This window comes from Nannospalax galili, unplaced genomic scaffold (genome assembly GCF_000622305.1).
Source record: "Nannospalax galili isolate Female #2095 unplaced genomic scaffold, S.galili_v1.0 scaffold159, whole genome shotgun sequence".
Classification (NCBI taxonomy): domain Eukaryota; kingdom Metazoa; phylum Chordata; class Mammalia; order Rodentia; family Spalacidae; genus Nannospalax; species Nannospalax galili.
In genome coordinates, this window is record NW_008343239.1 from 1,669,772 (window position 1) to 1,689,241 (window position 19,470).

Consider the following 19,470-nt stretch of genomic DNA (forward strand, 5'->3'; position numbering starts at 1 on the left):
TCCCAACACCCACATGGCAGCTAACAATTGTCTGTAACTCCAGTTCCAGGGGATCCGCCAGCCTCTTCTGTCCCTGTGGGCATTGCAGGACATGGATGCACTTACCTACATGCAGGTAATACACGCATACACATAAAATAAAAATAATAAATAAAATACTTTAAGAAAAAAAGAATGTTGCTTTAGCTGAGCACAGTGGTACATGCCTTTAATCCCAGGACTTGGGAGGCAGAGGCAGGCAGATATCTGTGAGTTAGAGATCAGCCTGGTCTACATAGTAAGTTCCAGGTCAACTAGGGCTACAGGGAGACCCTGTCTCATAAAGACCAAAAAAAAATTGCTTTAACAGATGGAGACTACTACAAAGTTCCACCACTGGTCAAACACAGAGTATAAGTGACTGGGAGGTGCCAGCACTAAGTGACAGATATACAATGCAACCTCTACATATAAGGCACAGAGATGGAAAGACTATAAAAGTCGGGGGACTGACACCTGTTGCTCATTAATTTTTATTTATTTTTTAATTTTATTTTTATTTTATGTGTATGAGTGTTTTGTCGGCATGTATGTAGTGCACCTGTATGTGCAATGCCTGCAGAGGCCAGAAGAGGCGTTGGAGTCCCTGGAACTAGAATTAAGGAGAGTTGTGAGCTGCCATGTGGGTGCTGGGAACCAAACCTGGGTCCTCTGCAAAAGTAGCCAGTGCTCTTAACTGCTGAGCCATCTCTCTAGCCTGTCATTAAGTTTCTGTAACAGGGTATAAAGTTTATCTGATTTTTTTTTTTTTTTTAAGTAATGAATTAAGTGGAGCTAAAGAAAAATGTGGAAAATTAACTGATATAAAGACAGGTTAGTGCAACTTACCCTGGATAAGGGTCGGGGACATTAAACCTCTTACACAGAAGCTTGTCAGGGTGCCACTCAAATGTGTCTCGGGTGAGTTTCCCAAACATCTTCATCTTCACAGCTGACTGCTTGTCATTGATGTCATTCTAGGAAAAGACAGGCATTCTGTTTTTTTAAACTTTTTTTTAATATTTTACTTATTATTTTTATTTTATGTGTATGCTTATATTGCCTGCATGTAAATAAGCACACACGTCATGCAAGGCCCGCGGAAGACAGAAGAGGCTGTCGGATCCCCTGGAACTGGAGTCATACACAACTGTTAGCTGTCATGTGGGTGCTGGGATTCAAACCCCAGTCTTCTGCAAGAACAAGTGTTCTTAACCGCTGAGCCATCTCCTCAGCCCCAGCACTCTGTTTTAAGTGGTCACAGAACAGTCTTCCATGTTTAAAAAAAAAAAGTCAATCTTCATGTCCTGGCACTTCCATCAAAACAAACAAATAAATAGTCAAGCACTGGACTTGAGCTACCAACAAGTTCATGCTATGACATTTCTGCTTAGCGATCCTGGAAGCTAAACGTCACAGTTTCTTACTCTACTACTCCATGTGCATTTTCATCTCGTCACTGACTAACTTGAAATATTTAGCTGCATGGTGCTTTTAATCCAGCCGCAGGGCTGGGAGATGGTCCAGTCAGTAGTGCTTGCCCTACAAGCATGAGGACCTAAGTTCATATCCCCAGGATCCTCAGAAAGGCTGGTCACAGCAGCACATGTCAGTAATCCCAATGCTGGGCAGGTGAGACGCGTAGATCCCTGTACTCTCACGGACTGAATCAATGAGCTCTAGGTTCAGCAGAGACCCTGTCTCAGAAAAAACATGGAGCCAGGTAAGGTGGCACACACCTGTAATCCCACCACCCAGGAGCCTGAGACAGGGGGATCAGGAGTTCAAGGCCAGCCTTGGCTACATGAAACTTTGTCCAAAAAAAAAGAACTAATAAAATAAGTGCAGAGCAATCAAGGAAAGCTCTTGATGTCAATCTCTGGCTTCCACATGTACATACACACACACCCACACACCCACATAAACACATACATACAACACACACACACACACACACACACACACACACACACTTTAGTGTATAAAACCATGAAGAGGCAAATAAAATAACATTCACCAGAGCTTGAGAATGCAATGCAGACCAGTGGTTATAGCATGCATGCAGTATGTGTGAGATGCTAGATTCAATTCCTACAACTGCAAAAAAATAAAATAAAATTCACCAGGTAGGAACATGATGGCCACAGACCTCTTGGTCTCGAGGAACTTCCACTTGATCTGAATCGTCCTCTTCCTTGGCGTGAGTGAACCTGGAGGACAAGGTGACATGGGAAGACACGTAGAGCTGGGCTGCCCGGGCAAACTCTTCCCGCTCACGGCCTCGCTCCCACTCGGTCATACTGGGATCCAGGCATCGTTCCAGTGCATCTATGGTAAAGGGTTCAAGGCACTGTTTTATATCCAAGAAATGAATGACACTTAAGGGAGAACGCCTGGCGGACACCACAGCCCTGTGCGCTTCCTCGGGGAAACACGTCTGCATCCTGTGTGTATGGGGATGGTGGTATGGGGTGGTACTCCCAGGCAATATTGCTCTTTCCTTTAATAAGAAACTTTTTTGGATTCTGCCTACTGCATAAAATAGAGAAAAACATTTGGAAGACTAATGCTTGGTTAAAAGCAGGGCCAGCAAGATGGCTCAGTGGGTGTTTGCCATCAAGTCTGACGACCTGAGTTTGATCCCCAGGACCCACATTGTGGAAGGAGAGGACCAACCCCATCAATCTGTCCTCTGACCTGCACACATGCACCATGGCATGCACATGCCTACACATTTATACACAAACACACAAATAAATACTAAATGTCAGAAAAAAATTTTTTAATCTTTAGAAGCACTATTCCCAGATGGTGCTAAATCTACCCCAACTATACCGTCCTATGATTGGGCAGAAAACACTCTTTCTCTAAGGTCAAGTGCCAGAGCCTGAAACCTTTGTAGTAAGAGAAGCAGAGCAATAAAGCAGGGTCATAAACCTGTGCCTGGGAGAGCACAAAGAGCACCCACTCACCCCGACCCACCTTTCTGACCCTCCTTCATGTGAGCCAGGAACTCTTCGTATCGTCTTTGCTTTTCTGGGTCTTTAGCAAAAGGCTTAAAGTTGCTGGCTCTAGTGGCGGCTGACCAGCTGCCCAACGTGGGATGCTGTGAGCAGTGTCCGAGGTCCGGCGTGGAGGACTGCAGTCTGCTGCTTGCAGCATTCTGGGCCAGACTCCTGGCCTTTGCTTGAGCTGCCTTCAAGTCACTGACCTGCTTCATTTCTTTGATTCTTTCTCTATCTTTTTGGGACAGAAACTCTAACACTGAAGTAGCTGAACCTAAATAAAAACATGAAAAGAGATGAAAAGCATATTTACATTTTGTTGAATATGCATATTCAATATTACAAATTTACATAATCAGAGATGAGCTTTGAGGTATAACTGATAGTCATATATCCCTATGAATTAGACATTAACAAAATAATGAGACCATTGACAAAAATGGAGGTGACCACATGGATTAATGGGCTGGGACACAAGTCAGAGGTAGAACATGTGCCTGGTATAGAAAAGCCCTGGTCCATCCCCAGGATGAGGACTCCGAACCCCAGGTGACTCAGGTCATGGCTTCCACAGTTTTCTCCACCCAGTCCCTTGGTTCAGAGCAGAACACTGAGCATTTATGCCACACATGCTTACTGGGCACCAACGCCACAGCAGGCACTGGCCCAGGGTGTGGAGGGCAATGCAGGTGAGCTCCCTCCTCACACTGCTAAGGTAGATGAGAAGGAGAGAAACCAAAGATCAGCAACAGAGGAAGGTTATGGAAAGACAGGGATGGCTTACACCTGTAATCCCTGTATTTGGGAGCCTGAGGCAGGAGGATTATCATGAGTTCTAGTCTAGCCAAGGCTACAAAGTGAGACCTTGTCTCAAATAAAAGGCTAGCAAGATGGTACAGCAGGTAAAGGTACCTGCTACCAAGCCTGAAGTTTGGTCCCTGGGATCCCTGGGAGGGAGAGACCCGACTCCCTCAAGTTCTCCTCTGACCTCCAAACATGTACTGTGGTGTACATACAGACAAAATAAATGTTTCTAAAAATCGGGTGGCTGAGGTGGGGACTGGGGTGGAGAACGAGAACAGCAGCTTATACAGTGGTCAGGCAAGGCCGCTCTAAAGGAATAATTCTTGAGCTACATCCTAGGAAAAAAAAACAAACCAGAAGCCAGGCTTGTAAAAATAGGAGGAGAGACAGGACAAAAGGGAAACGGCCCACACAGCGGAGGTGGCGTCATGGTTGGCAGGTTGCAGGGCAGAAAGGAGGGTCATGGAGCTCGACTGAAGGGGTCTGAAGGAAAGTGTTGTGGAATATAACTTGAAAGACGAGTCTAGATGGTGTCACACAGGCCCTTGGTGGAGTCTGGATGGTTCTGTCCCGTGAGAGGCACGGAGGCATGGTAACAGGGGTACTGAGGCAATGGAGCCCATCGGCGGCAACGGGGAGGAGAGGAGGAGAAAGGGAGATGAAAGGGAGCCCGGGCAAGAGGATGGGAGCAGTGGAGATGCAGAGCAGTGGGTCGGGTTCAGGGTCGACAGGTGCGCAGGAGGTAACACTGAAAGGACTTTCGAGGGAATGAGGGACTCAGACCACTCAGGTCTGAGCAGAGGTCAGAATGGAGGCACATTCACTGAGGTGAGAGGATTTGGGGAAGGTCGTAGAGCACCAAGAGCTCTGGTGTAGTCAGTTATTTTGAGACAGCAACACGCTCTGGAATGGCAACGGTGCCGCGCATGAGCCCTGGACAGCCAAGGCCACCTAAGGCCACCTCTCATGGTGGTTTCTGTGTATCACATGTTTCCAGACTTCTAAGACACATACTTCCTTTTTTCAGACTTTCAGGAAAGGAGTTGCCCAGTCATTTCCCCAGAGGGAAAAAGCATGCTTTCCCAGGCAGCACAGACAAGGTGAAGCACCCATGGCCCTGGTTTTAACCACATTCTTAAGGCAAGGGAAATGATTTTAGGACACAATTCAAAGGTGGAAAAACAGGTGTTATGAAGTAAGGAAGGGCCAGCGAGATGGCTCAGATGGTGAGGGTGCTTGTTGCTAAGCCTGACAGCCTGAGTTCAATCCCTGGAACTCATATAGCAGAGTGAGAGAACCAGTACCCACAAGTTGTCCTCTGACCATCATGCACACTGTTGCTCAGCACACATGCACGCAAGCATACCAGAAACACACACAATAAATAAATATAATTAAAAACAAGTTTTTAAAGAAGGAGGCAGGCATTGTGGCACATGCCTGTAATCCAGGACTGGGGAGGCTGATGCAAAAGGGTGATGAGTCTGAGGCTAGCCTGGGCTACATACTGAGACCCTGTCTCAGAAAAATCAAAGAGGGGCTAGAGAGATGGATCAGTACTTAAGAAGACTTTCTGTTTGTGCAGGGACCGAAGTTTGGTTTCCAGCACTCACATCAGGTAGCTCACAACCACGTATAACTCCTGCTACAGGTGATACAAGGCCAACTTCTGGCCCCCACAGGCACTCACGTGAACGTGCACATACACACACATAGACGACACACACAAATACACATAAATTAATTCAACTTAAATTTAAATAAATTTTCAAAGAAGAAGCTGAACATGGTGGTACACACCTATAATCGCAGCACCTGAGAGGCATAGGCAGGGGGATCAAGAGTTCAAGAGTATCTTTGGCTACATAGTAGCAAGTTTAAGGTCAGCCTGGGCTATATGAGACCCTGTCTTTAAAAAACAAAACAAAACAAAACAAAAAAATCATAAAGAACAACAACAAAAATAATAAAAAGCAGGGGCTGGAGAGATGGTTCCGTGATTAAGAGTACTGACTGCTCTTACAGAGGACCTGGGTTCGATACTCAGCACCCACATGACAGCTAACAACCATCCATAACTCCAGTTCCAGGGGAACCTAATGCCTTCTGACCTCCACAGGCATTGCACAACACGGGTGCACTTACACACATGCAGGCATAACACTCATACACATAAAACAAAAAGGGGAATTCACCTGTGTACTATCATGCTTGCCTACAAATTATAAATTAAAATAATAATAACAATAATAATAATAAAAAGCAAAGGTAATGTACACTTTCATATGCTGTTCACAATATACAAAATGATTCCTACGGTTTGGGAATACAAAAGGCCTATCAAGAAATTAAATAGGGGGCTGGAGAGATGGCTCAGCGGTTAAGAACACTGGTTGTTCTTGCAGAAGACCCAGGTTCAAATCCCAGCACCCACATGGCAGCCAACAACTGTCCATACCTCCAGTTCCAGGGAATCTGATATGCTCTTCTGTCCTCTACGGGCATTGCACAACACGGGTGTACTTACTTACATGCATGGCAATACACTCATACACATAAAAATAAAAATAATATAATAAAATATTAAAAAAAAGAAATTCAATGGGAAAACTACCACTTGTCATTGGTAAGACTATAGTAAACACAATTTCAATCTCCACCGCTGCACATACCTTGAATAGGCGTCTCTCCTAGCAACTGCCCCCGCTTGGAGGCATTCAGTTGGTGCCTACTATATGTCCCTGGGTCTTGCCCTGCCTTTCCAGATGACTCTGATAACACCTGAAGTAAGTGAGAGTTCTCGGAGGTTGCAGGGACCACAGGTCTGAAATAATGCACCGGTCGATAGTCTCTCGGCAACTGAGGGGGCGGATAAAGCTTAACAAAGAAGACGAAATGAAAGTCAGAAATATAAGTGGCAAGAAGATCAGGCAAACCTGACATCATTGCAGAGCACTATTGACACTGCCTCACCCTGGGCACACTTAGCAGGTAGGCAGTGCTGCCAACAGCCTGGCCCTGGAGGGTCCCCAGAACTATACCATCCCAATGGTCACACAATGTAAACGTGACGTCACTCCGCCCACCTCTACGGAGATGCTACCATGAATGTCTCCTATGATGAGAATAAAGATGAAAAGAAGTAATGTGGTGTCCTGGCCCACGCCCACTGTAAGGTAAAACATTTACAAAGCATGACTGGAGACTCCGAAAAAAATAACTTGGAAAGCTGGGTGAGGTGCCACATGCCTTTAATCCCAGCACCTAAGAGACGGGAGCAGGCCAATGTCTGTGCATTTAAGGCCAGCCTGGTCTACATCGTGAGCTCCAGGCCAGCCAAGACTACAAAGTGAGACCCTGTCTCAAAAAAAAAAACAAAAAAAAACCACCCAGGGGTGAAGAGATGACCCAGCAGTTAAGAGCCTGGCTGCTCTTGCAGAGGACCTGGGTTTGATTCCCAGCATCCACGTGGCTAACAACCATCTATAACTTCAGAATCCAACTCCTTCTTCTGACCTCCTCAAGTGTACTTAAACACATGCAGGCAATACACTCATACACATAAAATAAAAAAAATTAATAAAACATTTAAAAACCAAACAAAATGCCAGGCATGGTAGTACATGCCTTTAATCCCAGCACTTGGGAGGCAGAGGCAGGTGGATGTCTGTGAGTTCAAGTCCAGCCTGATCTACTATCAAATTCCAGGCCAGCAGGGACTACAGGGAAACCCTGTCTCAAAAAAATCAAACAAAACAAAACATAACACAACTTGAAATTAGGTACTTTAAAATTCAGAGCTCTTTTTCTACCTATGTTTCAGCTCCAAAGTGCAACTTCAGACCTTTTTTAAAAATTAACTTATTTTTATTTTATTTATGTGTGTGTGTCTGTGTGAGTGTCTGTGCGTACAGGTGCTCATGGAGATCAGAAGAGGGAGTGGATCCCTAGGAGCTGGAGTTACAGGGGCTTATGGGTGTTGAGATCTGAACTCTGGTCCTCAGGGTTGAGCAGCAAGTGCCCTTAACTACTGAGTCATCTCTCTATCCCCCAAACCTTAAATATATATATATATATATGTATGTATTTTTTTTAATGTGTATGAGTGTATTGCCTGCATGTAAGTGCACCCATGCCATGCAATGCTCTCAGAGGCCAGAAGAGGGCATCAGAGCTCCTGGAACTGGAGTTATGGCTGGTTGTTATCTGTCATGTGGATGCTAGGAACTGAACCCAGGTCCTCTGCAAGAGCAGCCAGTGCTCTTAACCATTAAGCCATCTCTTCAGTCCCCAAGACCTTACTTTTTGATTCAAGGTATTTTTTTAATTCAGAAACTGACTAGAGCTGGGGATGTAGCTCAACTGTAGTCTTTGCCTAGCAGGCACAAGACCCTGGGCTCTATCCTCAGTAATTACCCCACCAACAAAAAAACAGAACAGCAACAAAAGAGCAGACTGGGCGTGCAGCACAGTGGTGAAGTGCTTGCCTAGCACACATGAGGTCTTAGGTTCAACTCTCAGTCCTGAGAAAAAAGAAAAGTTGACAAAACAAATTTACATGCATTTCAGAAATTTGAAATTTATAATTCTGAAGGCATTAATGATGACAGAATAGATAAGTTAAAAGTGTTTTTTATTTTTGTTTTGTTGTGTGTATATGTGTGCACGTGTGTGTGTGTTGGGGGGCAGGTCTCTGTCACTGAGCTACATCCCCAAACCCAAGCATTAGGTATTTAGAAATAACAACTGAGCAGTCTCTCTTGCCCTTTGCTCTCGGTATAACAAAGATCAACAGTTGTATGTATGTCGATTTCTAAGTTTTGAGGCTTCTCAAAGTGGGACTCCAGTTAACTCTGAACTCTGCTGTGGGCGAAGCACTGGCCCTGTATCAGGGTACTCGAACCCACGTGCACACCAAACTGACGGCTTTTCATAATACCGATGTCTGCATCCCACCCCCAGTGATAGGTGTTTTCCCAGCTCCCCAGGAAGGAATGGAATTAGGACTACAGGGAAATCACGTTTTTAGGGGCTGCAGTTTATTGATGAGTGATAGGCAAGTTCTATCTCTGAGCTTTATCTCCAAAAGATCAAGCTAATCTGAAAGAAACTGAGCTGCCCTCTAATGATCTGGGAAATTTTTTGGTTCTGTTTTGTGGTGCTGGGAACTGAACACCAGGCAATCACTCTAACTCCAGCCCGCAGGTTTTATCATTACCCTGGTCACCCTCTCTGATACAGATTCCCAAATCGGCCAGATAATATCCTTGTGGTACGTTCACAGAGAGGTCCAGAGAAGGCTGGGAAACAAATCAGCGGTAGAACACATATTGGATATGTTCAGGGTGGAAGGCAGTGAGTGAGGAAAGAGGAAAGGAGGAAAGATGGAGGGAGGATCAGTGTGTGCATGAGCCTCCTTACATCTGCCATTACATTCAAAGCATTTTTCTCCCTCTGCCAAGTCATTGTTCTGCCTGGCTTATAGAAAATCTGTCCATCTGTGAAAGGCTACATAAAAAAGATTGGTGCTGGGGAATCCAAGCCAGGAGGCTCTCTCCTATGCATGCAACTCTACTGCTGAGCTACGCTCCAAGCAGAGTCCTGTGAGCACTAAGTGGAATCCTTGATCATTATCAGCCTGTTTCCATTTATGTAGTCTCCTTTAAGGCTATTGGACATTTCTGGTAATACTAGCAGCTTACTATGCATCCAACACTGCTAAATTCTATTCTCTTCACTGTCAGAACACTGTAACTATCACAACTAAACAAACCAAACCTGCTGAAATACCAGTGCAGTTCTTCAGGCTGAACTGACTCCTGGCTTCCTCTAGTATGAAAACCCACAGACCACATCTTCCAGGTACTTAACAAATGTTTGCTGAATAAAAAAGAGAAAAGCTGATTAAAGTTTTGAACAATCTAAACAAGGAGTATGAGCAAGGCAAATGGCCAGGTGGTCCCTCCTGAACTGGCCAGCACCCAGAGCTAACGCTGAGAATGTGCCTGAAAGCACCAGGCTTTTGTGGGAGGTCAAGGAAGAGCACAGCTTAGCACATTTTCACATGTGGCTATAACAAACTCTCAAGAAAACCAGACTGCGCAGGGTGACAAGCAGATTGCTCCCTGGGATCTGACCCACCTGCCTGTGCTTTCTTTCCCTTCCACTCGGCTTCTGCCGAGGACCCCAAGAAAGCAGCCCACCGGCTTCGGAGCATTCCAGGGCAATCAGGGCTCAGTTCTGGTGGCTTTTTGAAAGTTTTCACTTTTTCCTTCATTTACATGAATTTTATCAATTTCATTCTCCCTCCAGTTTCTAATGTACATCTTGGGCTCTTTTTTTCCTCCTAGGAAAGAGATCTACTACTAAGCTACATCCATAGTCTCTCTTTTAATGGAAATATCTCTTTTAGTGGAAATAGCCACTCACTTGAAATTTGGGTTTAAAAGATGAGCAATTGGGCTGGAGAGATGGCTCAGTGGTTAAGAGCACTGACTGCTCTTGCAGAGGACTTGGGTTTGATTCCCAGCACCACATGGCTGTTAACTGTCTGAAACTGAAGTTTCAGGGATCCAACACCCCCTTCTGACCTCTGTGAGCATGTACAACATGAATGCACTTACATGCATGCAGGCAGTACACTCATACACATAAAATACAAAATAAAATTTAAATAATTTGAAAATAAAGATGAGCAATTAACTGCTCTCAACACAAGATAACTAGTAACTGAAATCTCTAATTCAGTCTCCTTCCTTCCTTTTTCCCTCCCTCCTTCCTTCCCTCTTCCTCCCTCTCTCCCTCCCTCTCTCCCTCCCTCCCTCATTCCCTTCCTTCCTTGACAATATCTCACTATATAGGCCAAGCTGGCCTTGAACTCACAATTCACCTACTTCAGATTCCGAAGTGCTCAGTTTATAGGCAATGAGCCTGGATCAGGACAACCTCTATTAACTAGGCCACTGATTTTTTTTTAAAAACAAAATTTGTGTGTATATATTTTTTAAAGATTTTATTTTATTCTATTTTGTGTGCATGAGTATTTTGCCTACATGTTTGTATGTGCACCACCAGAAGAGGGCATCAGCTCCCCTATAACTGGAGTTATGGGTAGTTTTAAGTCATGTGGGTGCTGGGAATTAAACCTGGGTCCTCTGCAAGAGCCCTTTGTGTTTTGAATTCAGATTATATAGCAGAAAATTTTTGCACGTGTGTGTGTGCATATGAACGTGTATGAATGTGCTTGTGGGAGGCCAGAAGACAACCTCTGATGTTCTTTTTTTTTTTTTGAGGAAGGGTTGCCCTAGAATTTGTCAAGTAGGCTAGGCTGGCTGGCAAGTGAGCCATAGGGATCCATCTATCTCTACCTCCCCAGCACTGGGATTAAAAGTACATACCACCTTACCCAGCATTTTTTAAAGGCTGATTGAGTAAGTGATTGATTATTTTTATGTGCATGTATATGTGCCTGCAAGAGTTTGACTTTATGTGCACCATATGCATGCAGGAGCCTTCAGAGGCCACAAAAGGGCATCAGATCCCCTGGAAGTAGAGTTACAGGCAGTTATGAACCCTAATGTACAAGCCAAACCCAGGCCCTCTGCAGGAGTAGGAAGTGCTCTTAATGGCTGAGCCATCTCTCTAGCTCCCATTCAGATTTTTTCACATGGGTTCTAGGAATCAAATTCAGATCCTTGAGCACTGACTGAGCTATGTCCCCAGCCTTTTTAAAAATTATTTTTAAATGTTTATTTATTTATTTTCTTGAGACAGGGTCTAACTATGAAGGCTTGGCTGGCCTGGAACTCACAGAGATCCCCGTGCCTCTACCTCCAGAGTGCTGAGATTAAAGGTGTGGATCACCATGCCTGGCTTCCTTTTTTCTTTTCTTTTTTTTTTTGATAGCTGGCTTAGAACACAATTCTTCTGCCTCAGTCTCCCAAGTGATGGAATTTATAGACACACTCAGCTTTCTTCTAAAGAATTTTAAAGAAATAATAATGCATAAAGAAATAACAAATCTCTATCCATAAGTACATTAATATAGTTCAATTAATCACTCAAAAATAAGTAAATATTGAAATAAATATTATAAGCACCAAACCAGTAAAATGATTTTTTAATACAAAATTTTTCTTACTTTCTTTGAAGATAAAGGTTTAGAAGCCAAGGAAAATCCATCCAAAATTTTGCCAATGTATCGAAGATCTCGCTCTGGTTCTACAAAACGACATCATTGATTAATTCCAGAAGTGACCATGATTATAGAGAGACAAAAGACTTCTTATCTCCAAGAACATAAATAGTATACGTCACAGGCGAGATCCCTGGGAAGGGGGGGGGAGCATAATGGCTTCCAAGCTTCACACCTCTATTGACACAGTGACTGGTGGCTCAGCCTAAACCCTCAGCTGATTAGCTGCTATGACAGCTGTCCTAGGCCTCCCAAGGCAAGTACCCTTGTCTTCAGGGCAAGAACCTAAGATGGGCAGCCTCTTCCACAGGCTCCCACCACCATGATGTTACTTTACCAGGAGCCCAGAATCATATCGAGGGAACAAAAACTTAGGACTGACGCCTCAGAAAAACATAAGCTAAAATAAATCCCCAAATCCTTCCTCCCAAAGGAAAAGAGAAAAAAAAAGAAAAGAAAAAGGGCATCAGGCCACTCTTTAGACTAAGCATCTTAAGAAAAGCCTCCAGAAGCCTGGAGAGATGGCTCATCTGTTAAGAGCACTGTCTGCTCTTTCAGAGGACTGGGATTCAGTTCCCAGCACCCACAAGGCAGCTACCAACTGTCCGTTACTCCGGTTCCAGAGGAATTCCAATGCCCTTTTCTGATCTCCTCAGGCACTGAAGACACAGATGCAGGAAATACACTCACTCATACACATAAAATGTAAATAATAAAATATTTTCAAAGAAAAGCATTCAAAAAGGCAAAAAGGAAAATCCCAATTACAAGAGGCCCTGGGACAATCGCCTCCCAGCTTCCTTAGCAACCACCCAAATAAGCCTCCAGAGCAGCACAATCAGGTAAGCTGTGATCTCACCCTAGGATAAACTGTAGCAAATGAAACCGAACTGCAGATAAAGACCACAAATGCAGGAAATGGAGTGACCAATGCCCTCTGACTTGGAGGAGAATGGTCCACAGGCCACAGAGATAACCACGTGGACAAGGTCCTGTCACTCAAAAGGACTTCCTGCAGAGTAGGTATGCACACTGGCAGATTCAGTACAGCCTCATTAATTGGGGAAGAAAATAAGAACAATTTAAAAGTCAACTATGGAGATTGGGTAAAATAAAGAAATATCCACTCAATAAAAAGAAATACAGAAATATATAGTTTGTGCAATTAATATGTGCTAATTAAAAAAAATCTCCAAACCCACACAGTCAGAACTGTAGGTGTTGTAGCCCTGGGAGTGGGAGGGGAGAGATGGTTGTGGGAGACAGGTCACAGAAGCATGGCAGGGAGTTTCCACAGCTCAGGGAGGGTCTGTTCAGGCTTCATAGGGGGAAAAGGGGAACCCAACAGCAGGACAAAGGTGCTGTGTAAGTGAAAGACTTGCCTCAGGCAGTAGATTTAAATATATCCATAATGTATGCATTATTAACATATAGTATATATCATACACTATTAACTACTATAATATTAATAGGTTGATGTTAATGTATATATTGGTTATTGACATAACTAATATAGATATTATCAATCTCATTCTCCCATCAGTTTCTAAAGCATGCTCAATTAGTAATCAGGACTTTACCATTTATATAATTAACATACATACTGTCAAGGTATCAATATATTAGCTATGTAACATAATTAATATAATAGGTTAATATACTTCATATTAATTATAACACAATAATATTTACAAAATTTATAGTAGTTACAATGTATAATATGTGACTGTTATACATCTTTGGAAGTGGGGTTGGGAGGGTACTGGGATTGAGCCTCGCGACTGCACTTGCTAGAAAAGCACTCTCCCACTGAGCTATATTCCTAGCTTATGGTGCTGTTTATCTAGTCAGTGGATCTATGCACCAAATACCTAGTGATGCCATTTGATCCTCACAACCTCTGGTATGGAACTTAGCCTCACTTTAGAAAGGAAATCCCTGGTGTCTGGGGAGGTTAGGTGCCTTAACCAAGGCCACCCACTGGGCATAGAGTAGGCATCCAAACCCAGGTCTGATTACTCCAAATTACATGTTACTGATCTCCTACATGATCTACCCCTGTACAGTATTTCTGGAAAGCAAAACTGAAATACCAGTTTAACCACAGGATCTGAATCACCACAGATCCTGATTTGAGATTCAAGTTGTGTTGAGAGAGGCCAATAATTCCAACACTTGAGAGGTGAAGGCATGAAGATGGCACCTCTGGGGCCAGTCTAGACTAACACAGTGAGACCCTAACTACAAAAAAGTAAAATGAAAAGATGCTAGGCGTGGTGGCACATGCCTTTAATCCCAGCAGTCTGGAGGTGGAGGCAGAAGGATCTCTGTGAGTTCAAGGCCGGCCTCATCTACTTAGTGAGTTCAGGCCAGCTGGGGCTACAGGGAGACCCTGTCTCAAAAAAACCAAAAAAAAATAATAATAATAAAATAAAAGGAAAAATTGTGTTGAGAGGTGTCCAAGTCTGATGCTGACATAGGTCCTCGGGACCTCAAGGGAGAGACAGGCTGTACCAAGCTCCATCATGCTGCAGGCGGCTGGCGATCCTGCTACCTGATCCCCAAGGCTGGTCTTCTGACCTGAACCTGCTGTTTGAGTTGGCTTGCTTTAGCCACCTACCAGTTCCTTGAACTGAGTCCTTCCGGCTGTCTCACCGCCAGCTCTGACCAGCAACACAGCACCTGTTCACATACCACACAGTACTTTCTGATCCAGCCCTCTCCAGGCTCCCCAGTGCACCCCCATCTTCACTGTTGGATTTAACTTTGCCTGGCCTAAACCCTACTTCATTCTTACATCCCACATACCATGGGCCAGGCCGGCCTGGAACTCACTGTGTAATCCAGGTCAGCCTCAAATGCACGGCACTCCTCCTGCTTCAGCCTCCAGTGCTGGTTACAAGCATGAGCCACCGCACCAGCTCCCACTGTTTTTCACCCTGTATCTTTGACCAACAATTTCTTGCTTTATGGAAGGCGACACGCCAGGACCAGACCCTGCACTCCCTTCTTCTTGAGAGCCTGACAACTGGTCCTCCCATCTGGTGCTACAATTACCTTTCTGATTTCTGTACTGCCTGGGTGCTGTCCAGCCATAAAGTCCATCTCCAGGTTCCTCATCCTTCAACACAGTATCATACTTGGACAGAGTTTCTGTGGCATAGATGTCATCATCTTCCTCTTCCAGGGCACCCACACCAAAAGCCTGAAGAACAAGGTTTCAGACACAGAGCTCATAGACTTTAGGGTCTGTCTGCATTGAAGGAGAAAGCTGCTTTAAGGACGTGGCAGAGGAGATTACATTAGCACTTCCAGATCACTAAGAGAGAAGCCAGTGGGAGCCCCAGATTAAAACAGCCTCAAGACTAAGGTTTGGTTCCCAGCACCCACATGGCAGCTAACAACCAGCTATAACTCCAGTTCCAGAGGATCTGATGCCCTCTGCGGACATTGCACTCACAGGTACACTTACACACACGCAGGCCAAGCATTCAAACACATAAAATAAAAATAAATAAACCAAAAAAGAATTTTAAACAGCCTCAGGTCTATTGGAAGCAATGACCAGAAGTGAATGCTGTGGCCTGCTGAATCCTCAGCCCTAGCAGCAGCCAGGAGCCCAGGCGTTAGCACGGGAGGACTGAACACCTACACAGCACTGAAGAGGCAGAAGCAGGGCCTCAGAAAGGAGAAAGGCAGAGACTCCTGATCAGTGTGATCTAGGGCATGAAGACCACTGCCACGCTAATGGCAGCTGTAAACATCCTTGTCTTTGTGGGAAACAACTTCTTACAAGTTTGTTATTGTTGAAACAATGGGAAAAAAGCCTAGAAAGAAGAGGTAATGGGACAACAAAGTAACCAGCCACTTTCTTTTTAAGAAAGAACTGTAATTCAATCTAAGAAAACAGGCAATCAAATGTTCTCCATCTTTCCAAACCTGAAAAACAAATCTAAAATAAAAATTACCCAGGTGTTCCTGACTCAAGGTGTGGAGGAGCAAGAGGTATCTAACTTGTCTAACTTGGATCTAAGCATGGAAAACAAATTGCAACTTTTTTCTTTTTCTTTTTTTTTTTTTTGGTCTTTTTGAGACAGGATCTCCCTGTAGCCCCAGCTGGCCTGGAACTCACCATGTGGACCGGGCTGGCCTTGAATTCACAGAGATCTGCCTGCCTCTGCCTCCTGAGCACTGGGACTAAGACTAAAGGTGTGCACCACCATGGCCGACTGCAACTATTTACTTATTTTATCTATTTAGTTTACTTATTTGTGTGTCTCTGTGTCTGTGCGTGCGCTCACTGGCAGGCACACTCATGCTATAGTATGCATGCATGCTTGCATAAATCAAAAGATAACTTTGTAGAGTCAATTCTCTCCTGTCTTTACATGGGGTCCGAAGATCAAGTTTGGATCACCAGGCTTGCACAGCAAGCACCTTTATCTGCTGAGCCATCTTGCAGGCCTCAGACTGCAATTAGACTAAAACTAAGCAGGAAGGGTAGTTTTCTGCTTGGTCCCACCAGGAGGGGAAAGCAATCCTCCTCCTGGAACACAGGGTCTCCACCACGAACAGTGCTGGCTCTCAGGAACCACTATGAGAATCAGGAAGGTCGGCTTCACAGGTGCCTAGAAATGACCTTCAGGAAGACAAAGCCTGGGGCGGAGGGTGCAGCTCAGTGCAGAGTGTGCGCGCAAGGTCCTGGCCTCAGCACCACAAAAACAAAATAAAATAAAATAAAGAAGAAGAAAAGTACTTCAAAGTCTCAAAGCCTTCCATCAGTGAAGAAGGAGCATCTACCCTGGGGTCCATCCAACATGGAAAGTGTATTGTATTTATCAGTGGCTCTTCCTTTAGAAAGCAAACACTTTTACCTGGCCTGAAATGCCCAGTTTTCTTCCTTTACTCAGTCCAACATTTCCAAGAAGATTGCTGGCCCCCTCAGATCCTCCACCCAAAAAATTCAAGTGTTCTCCCGGAGTTCCAAACAGTGCTTGGTGGGGATCCAGGCCCTTGTAGGCTAGCCCATGTACATTATCTTTAGGTGTAAAATCCACAGGTGTGACATCTTTAGGGGCAAAGGTCACATTATCAGGTAAGTAGTCATCATCTTCATCCTATTCCAAATATTTGAAGAATTAAGGTGAGTCACTGCAGGGTGTAAAGTGCTATTTTAGAGTACAGTGATTAATTCCAAATAGAACCATTATCAAACTTGCATTCATGCTATTACAAATGAGTAAATCTCATCCCTGGCCAAATGACACTAACAGAAGCAACTCCATGATAAGAATCTGAACCAGGGGCTGGAGAGATGGCTGAGTGGTTAAGTGCCTGTACTGCTCTTACAGAGGGTTCAGGTTTGGTTCCCAGTACGCACATCTGGCAGGCTCATAACTGCTGGTAACTCCAGCTCCAGGGAACCTGATGCCCTCTTCTGGCTTCCACAGTCACCGTCATTCATGTGTACAAACCCACTTACAGACATACACACACACTAATACATATAATTAAAAACAAAAATAAAGCAAAGTGTGGTGATACACAACTTTAATTCCAGCTCTTGGGACGCAGAGGCAGGCAGATCTCTGTGAGATCAAGTCCAACCTGGTCTACATAGTGAGTTCCAGGCCAGCTGGGACTACAGAGAGACCCTGCCTCAAAAAGACCAAAAACAAAAAATAAATAAATAAATAAATAAATAAATAAATAAAAGAACCTGAACGGCAAAGGAGTGTAGTTCAAAGATGCAGCACACACTTAGCAGGCACAAGGCCCCAGGCCCAACCCCCAGCACGAGAAATAACCACACAGGAGTGCTGCCAGGCTCTCTGCAGTGCCAGCCTGTTGCTGAGCACTCCCTCTGACATAGCAAGGGTAGCTTTCAGTGTGGGTATTTCATGGCAATGAGATTCAATAGAAACCTAAAATTGTTTATGATCTTAATATTCTTTAATATTTTATTTATTTTTTTACTTATGAGTGTATTGCCTGTGTAGGTCAGAAGAGGACATCGGATTCCCCTGGAACTGGAGTACGGATGGTTGTTAGTCACCATGTGGGTGCTGGGAATCGAACCCAGGTCTTCCGCAAGAGCAGCTGGTGCTCTTAACCACTGAGCCATCTTTCCAGCCCCAACCTTAATACTTTTTTGCTTAGGGTCGGGCTATGTTTATCGTTGCTTTTTTAATTTTTTTATTATATTTATTTATTTTCAGTATGGATATAGGCCCATGTACTATAAAGTGGTCAGAGGACAACTTGTAGGGATCAGTTCTCACCTTATACCATAATGGGTCCTGGGGATCAAACTGAGGTGGTCAAGCTTAGCAGCAAGCACTTTTTACACACCAGTCATCTCACTGGCCCTCTCTGTTTTTTGAGACAGGGTCTCATTACATAGTTCAGACTGGCCTAGAACTTGAGCTCCTCCTGCCTCAACCTACCTAGCATTGAGATTATAGGTATATACCAACATGCTTGGCAGGTTTTTACTTTCTTTCAATGCTGGGGATCAAACCCAAGGCTTTACACACTCTAGGCATGTGCTGTGCCAATGAGCTACATCCCTGGCCTGTAACCCTAAAACTTCACAATCATAAAATAACACATTCTGTTCCAACACACCTCAGATCCTTCCGAGCCTCTAGGCGGCAACGCACAGCCATAGATCTTAACTCCAGGATCTATAAAAGAGATTTCAAAGACATTAGTCATGAGCGGCTAAAAATGAAAACCAAATCACTGTACACTCTTCAGAGTGTACAGCTGCACTTGTGAAGAAGCTGCAACCTTGGGGTCACAGGTAGATCACAGGGACTGCTTTCTCCCAGAGCTGTCCCACCTGTATTCCAAATACGTACCCAGTGGGTAACTGCTGCTGCCTAGTACCACTGAAAACCCAAAGGAAATCACTATCATCATCAAAGGCTTCATTCACATATGGTTGGGCAAAAAGAGGGCAAAGAAAGTGCAGAAAATATGAATGTTAACCTGGGCGGTGCGCTCAGTAGTGGGAGGAGGGGATGGTGGGGAAAATAATGTTGAGCTGTGGCACAGTGTCATGGATGGCTTTGGTTGTCAACTTGACACAATTGGGAAGAGAGAACCTCAACTGAGGAATTTCCTCTTATCAGACTGGCTTGTGGGCATGCCTGTGATGCATTTCTTGATTGCTAAGCCATGTGGGAGGGCCCAGCCCACTGTGGGCAGTGCCACCCCTGGGCAGGTAGTATGGGTTGTATAAGAAAACAGGCTGAGGGGCTGGAGAGATGGCACTGACTGCTCTTGCAGAGGACCCTGGTTTGATTCCCAGCACCCACATGGCAGCTACGAACTGTCCTTAACTCCAGTTCCAGGGGAATCCAAAGCCCTCTTCTGATTGCCGCAGAATTGCACAACAGGGGTGCACTTACCTACATGCAGGCAATACACGAATACACATAAAAT

General features: G+C 44.5%; 1 protein-coding gene across 2 annotated transcripts in view; it reads right to left on the reverse strand.

Moving 5' to 3' along the window:
• The window catches only part of Gpatch1 (G-patch domain containing 1), a 65,601-nt gene that overhangs the window by 27,997 nt on the left and 18,134 nt on the right, over window positions 1–19,470 (reverse strand). For both annotated transcript variants that reach the window (XM_008839459.3, XM_029566641.1), the window contains exons 6-13: window positions 18,649–18,707; window positions 16,896–17,138; window positions 15,079–15,226; window positions 11,968–12,047; window positions 6,500–6,704; window positions 3,001–3,297; window positions 2,168–2,346; window positions 868–995 (exon numbers count right to left, since the gene is read on the reverse strand). In XM_008839459.3, the coding sequence (XP_008837681.1) occupies window positions 868–995; window positions 2,168–2,346; window positions 3,001–3,297; window positions 6,500–6,704; window positions 11,968–12,047; window positions 15,079–15,226; window positions 16,896–17,138; window positions 18,649–18,707 (1,339 nt within the window). The remainder of the gene's footprint in view (window positions 1–867; window positions 996–2,167; window positions 2,347–3,000; window positions 3,298–6,499; window positions 6,705–11,967; window positions 12,048–15,078; window positions 15,227–16,895; window positions 17,139–18,648; window positions 18,708–19,470) is intronic.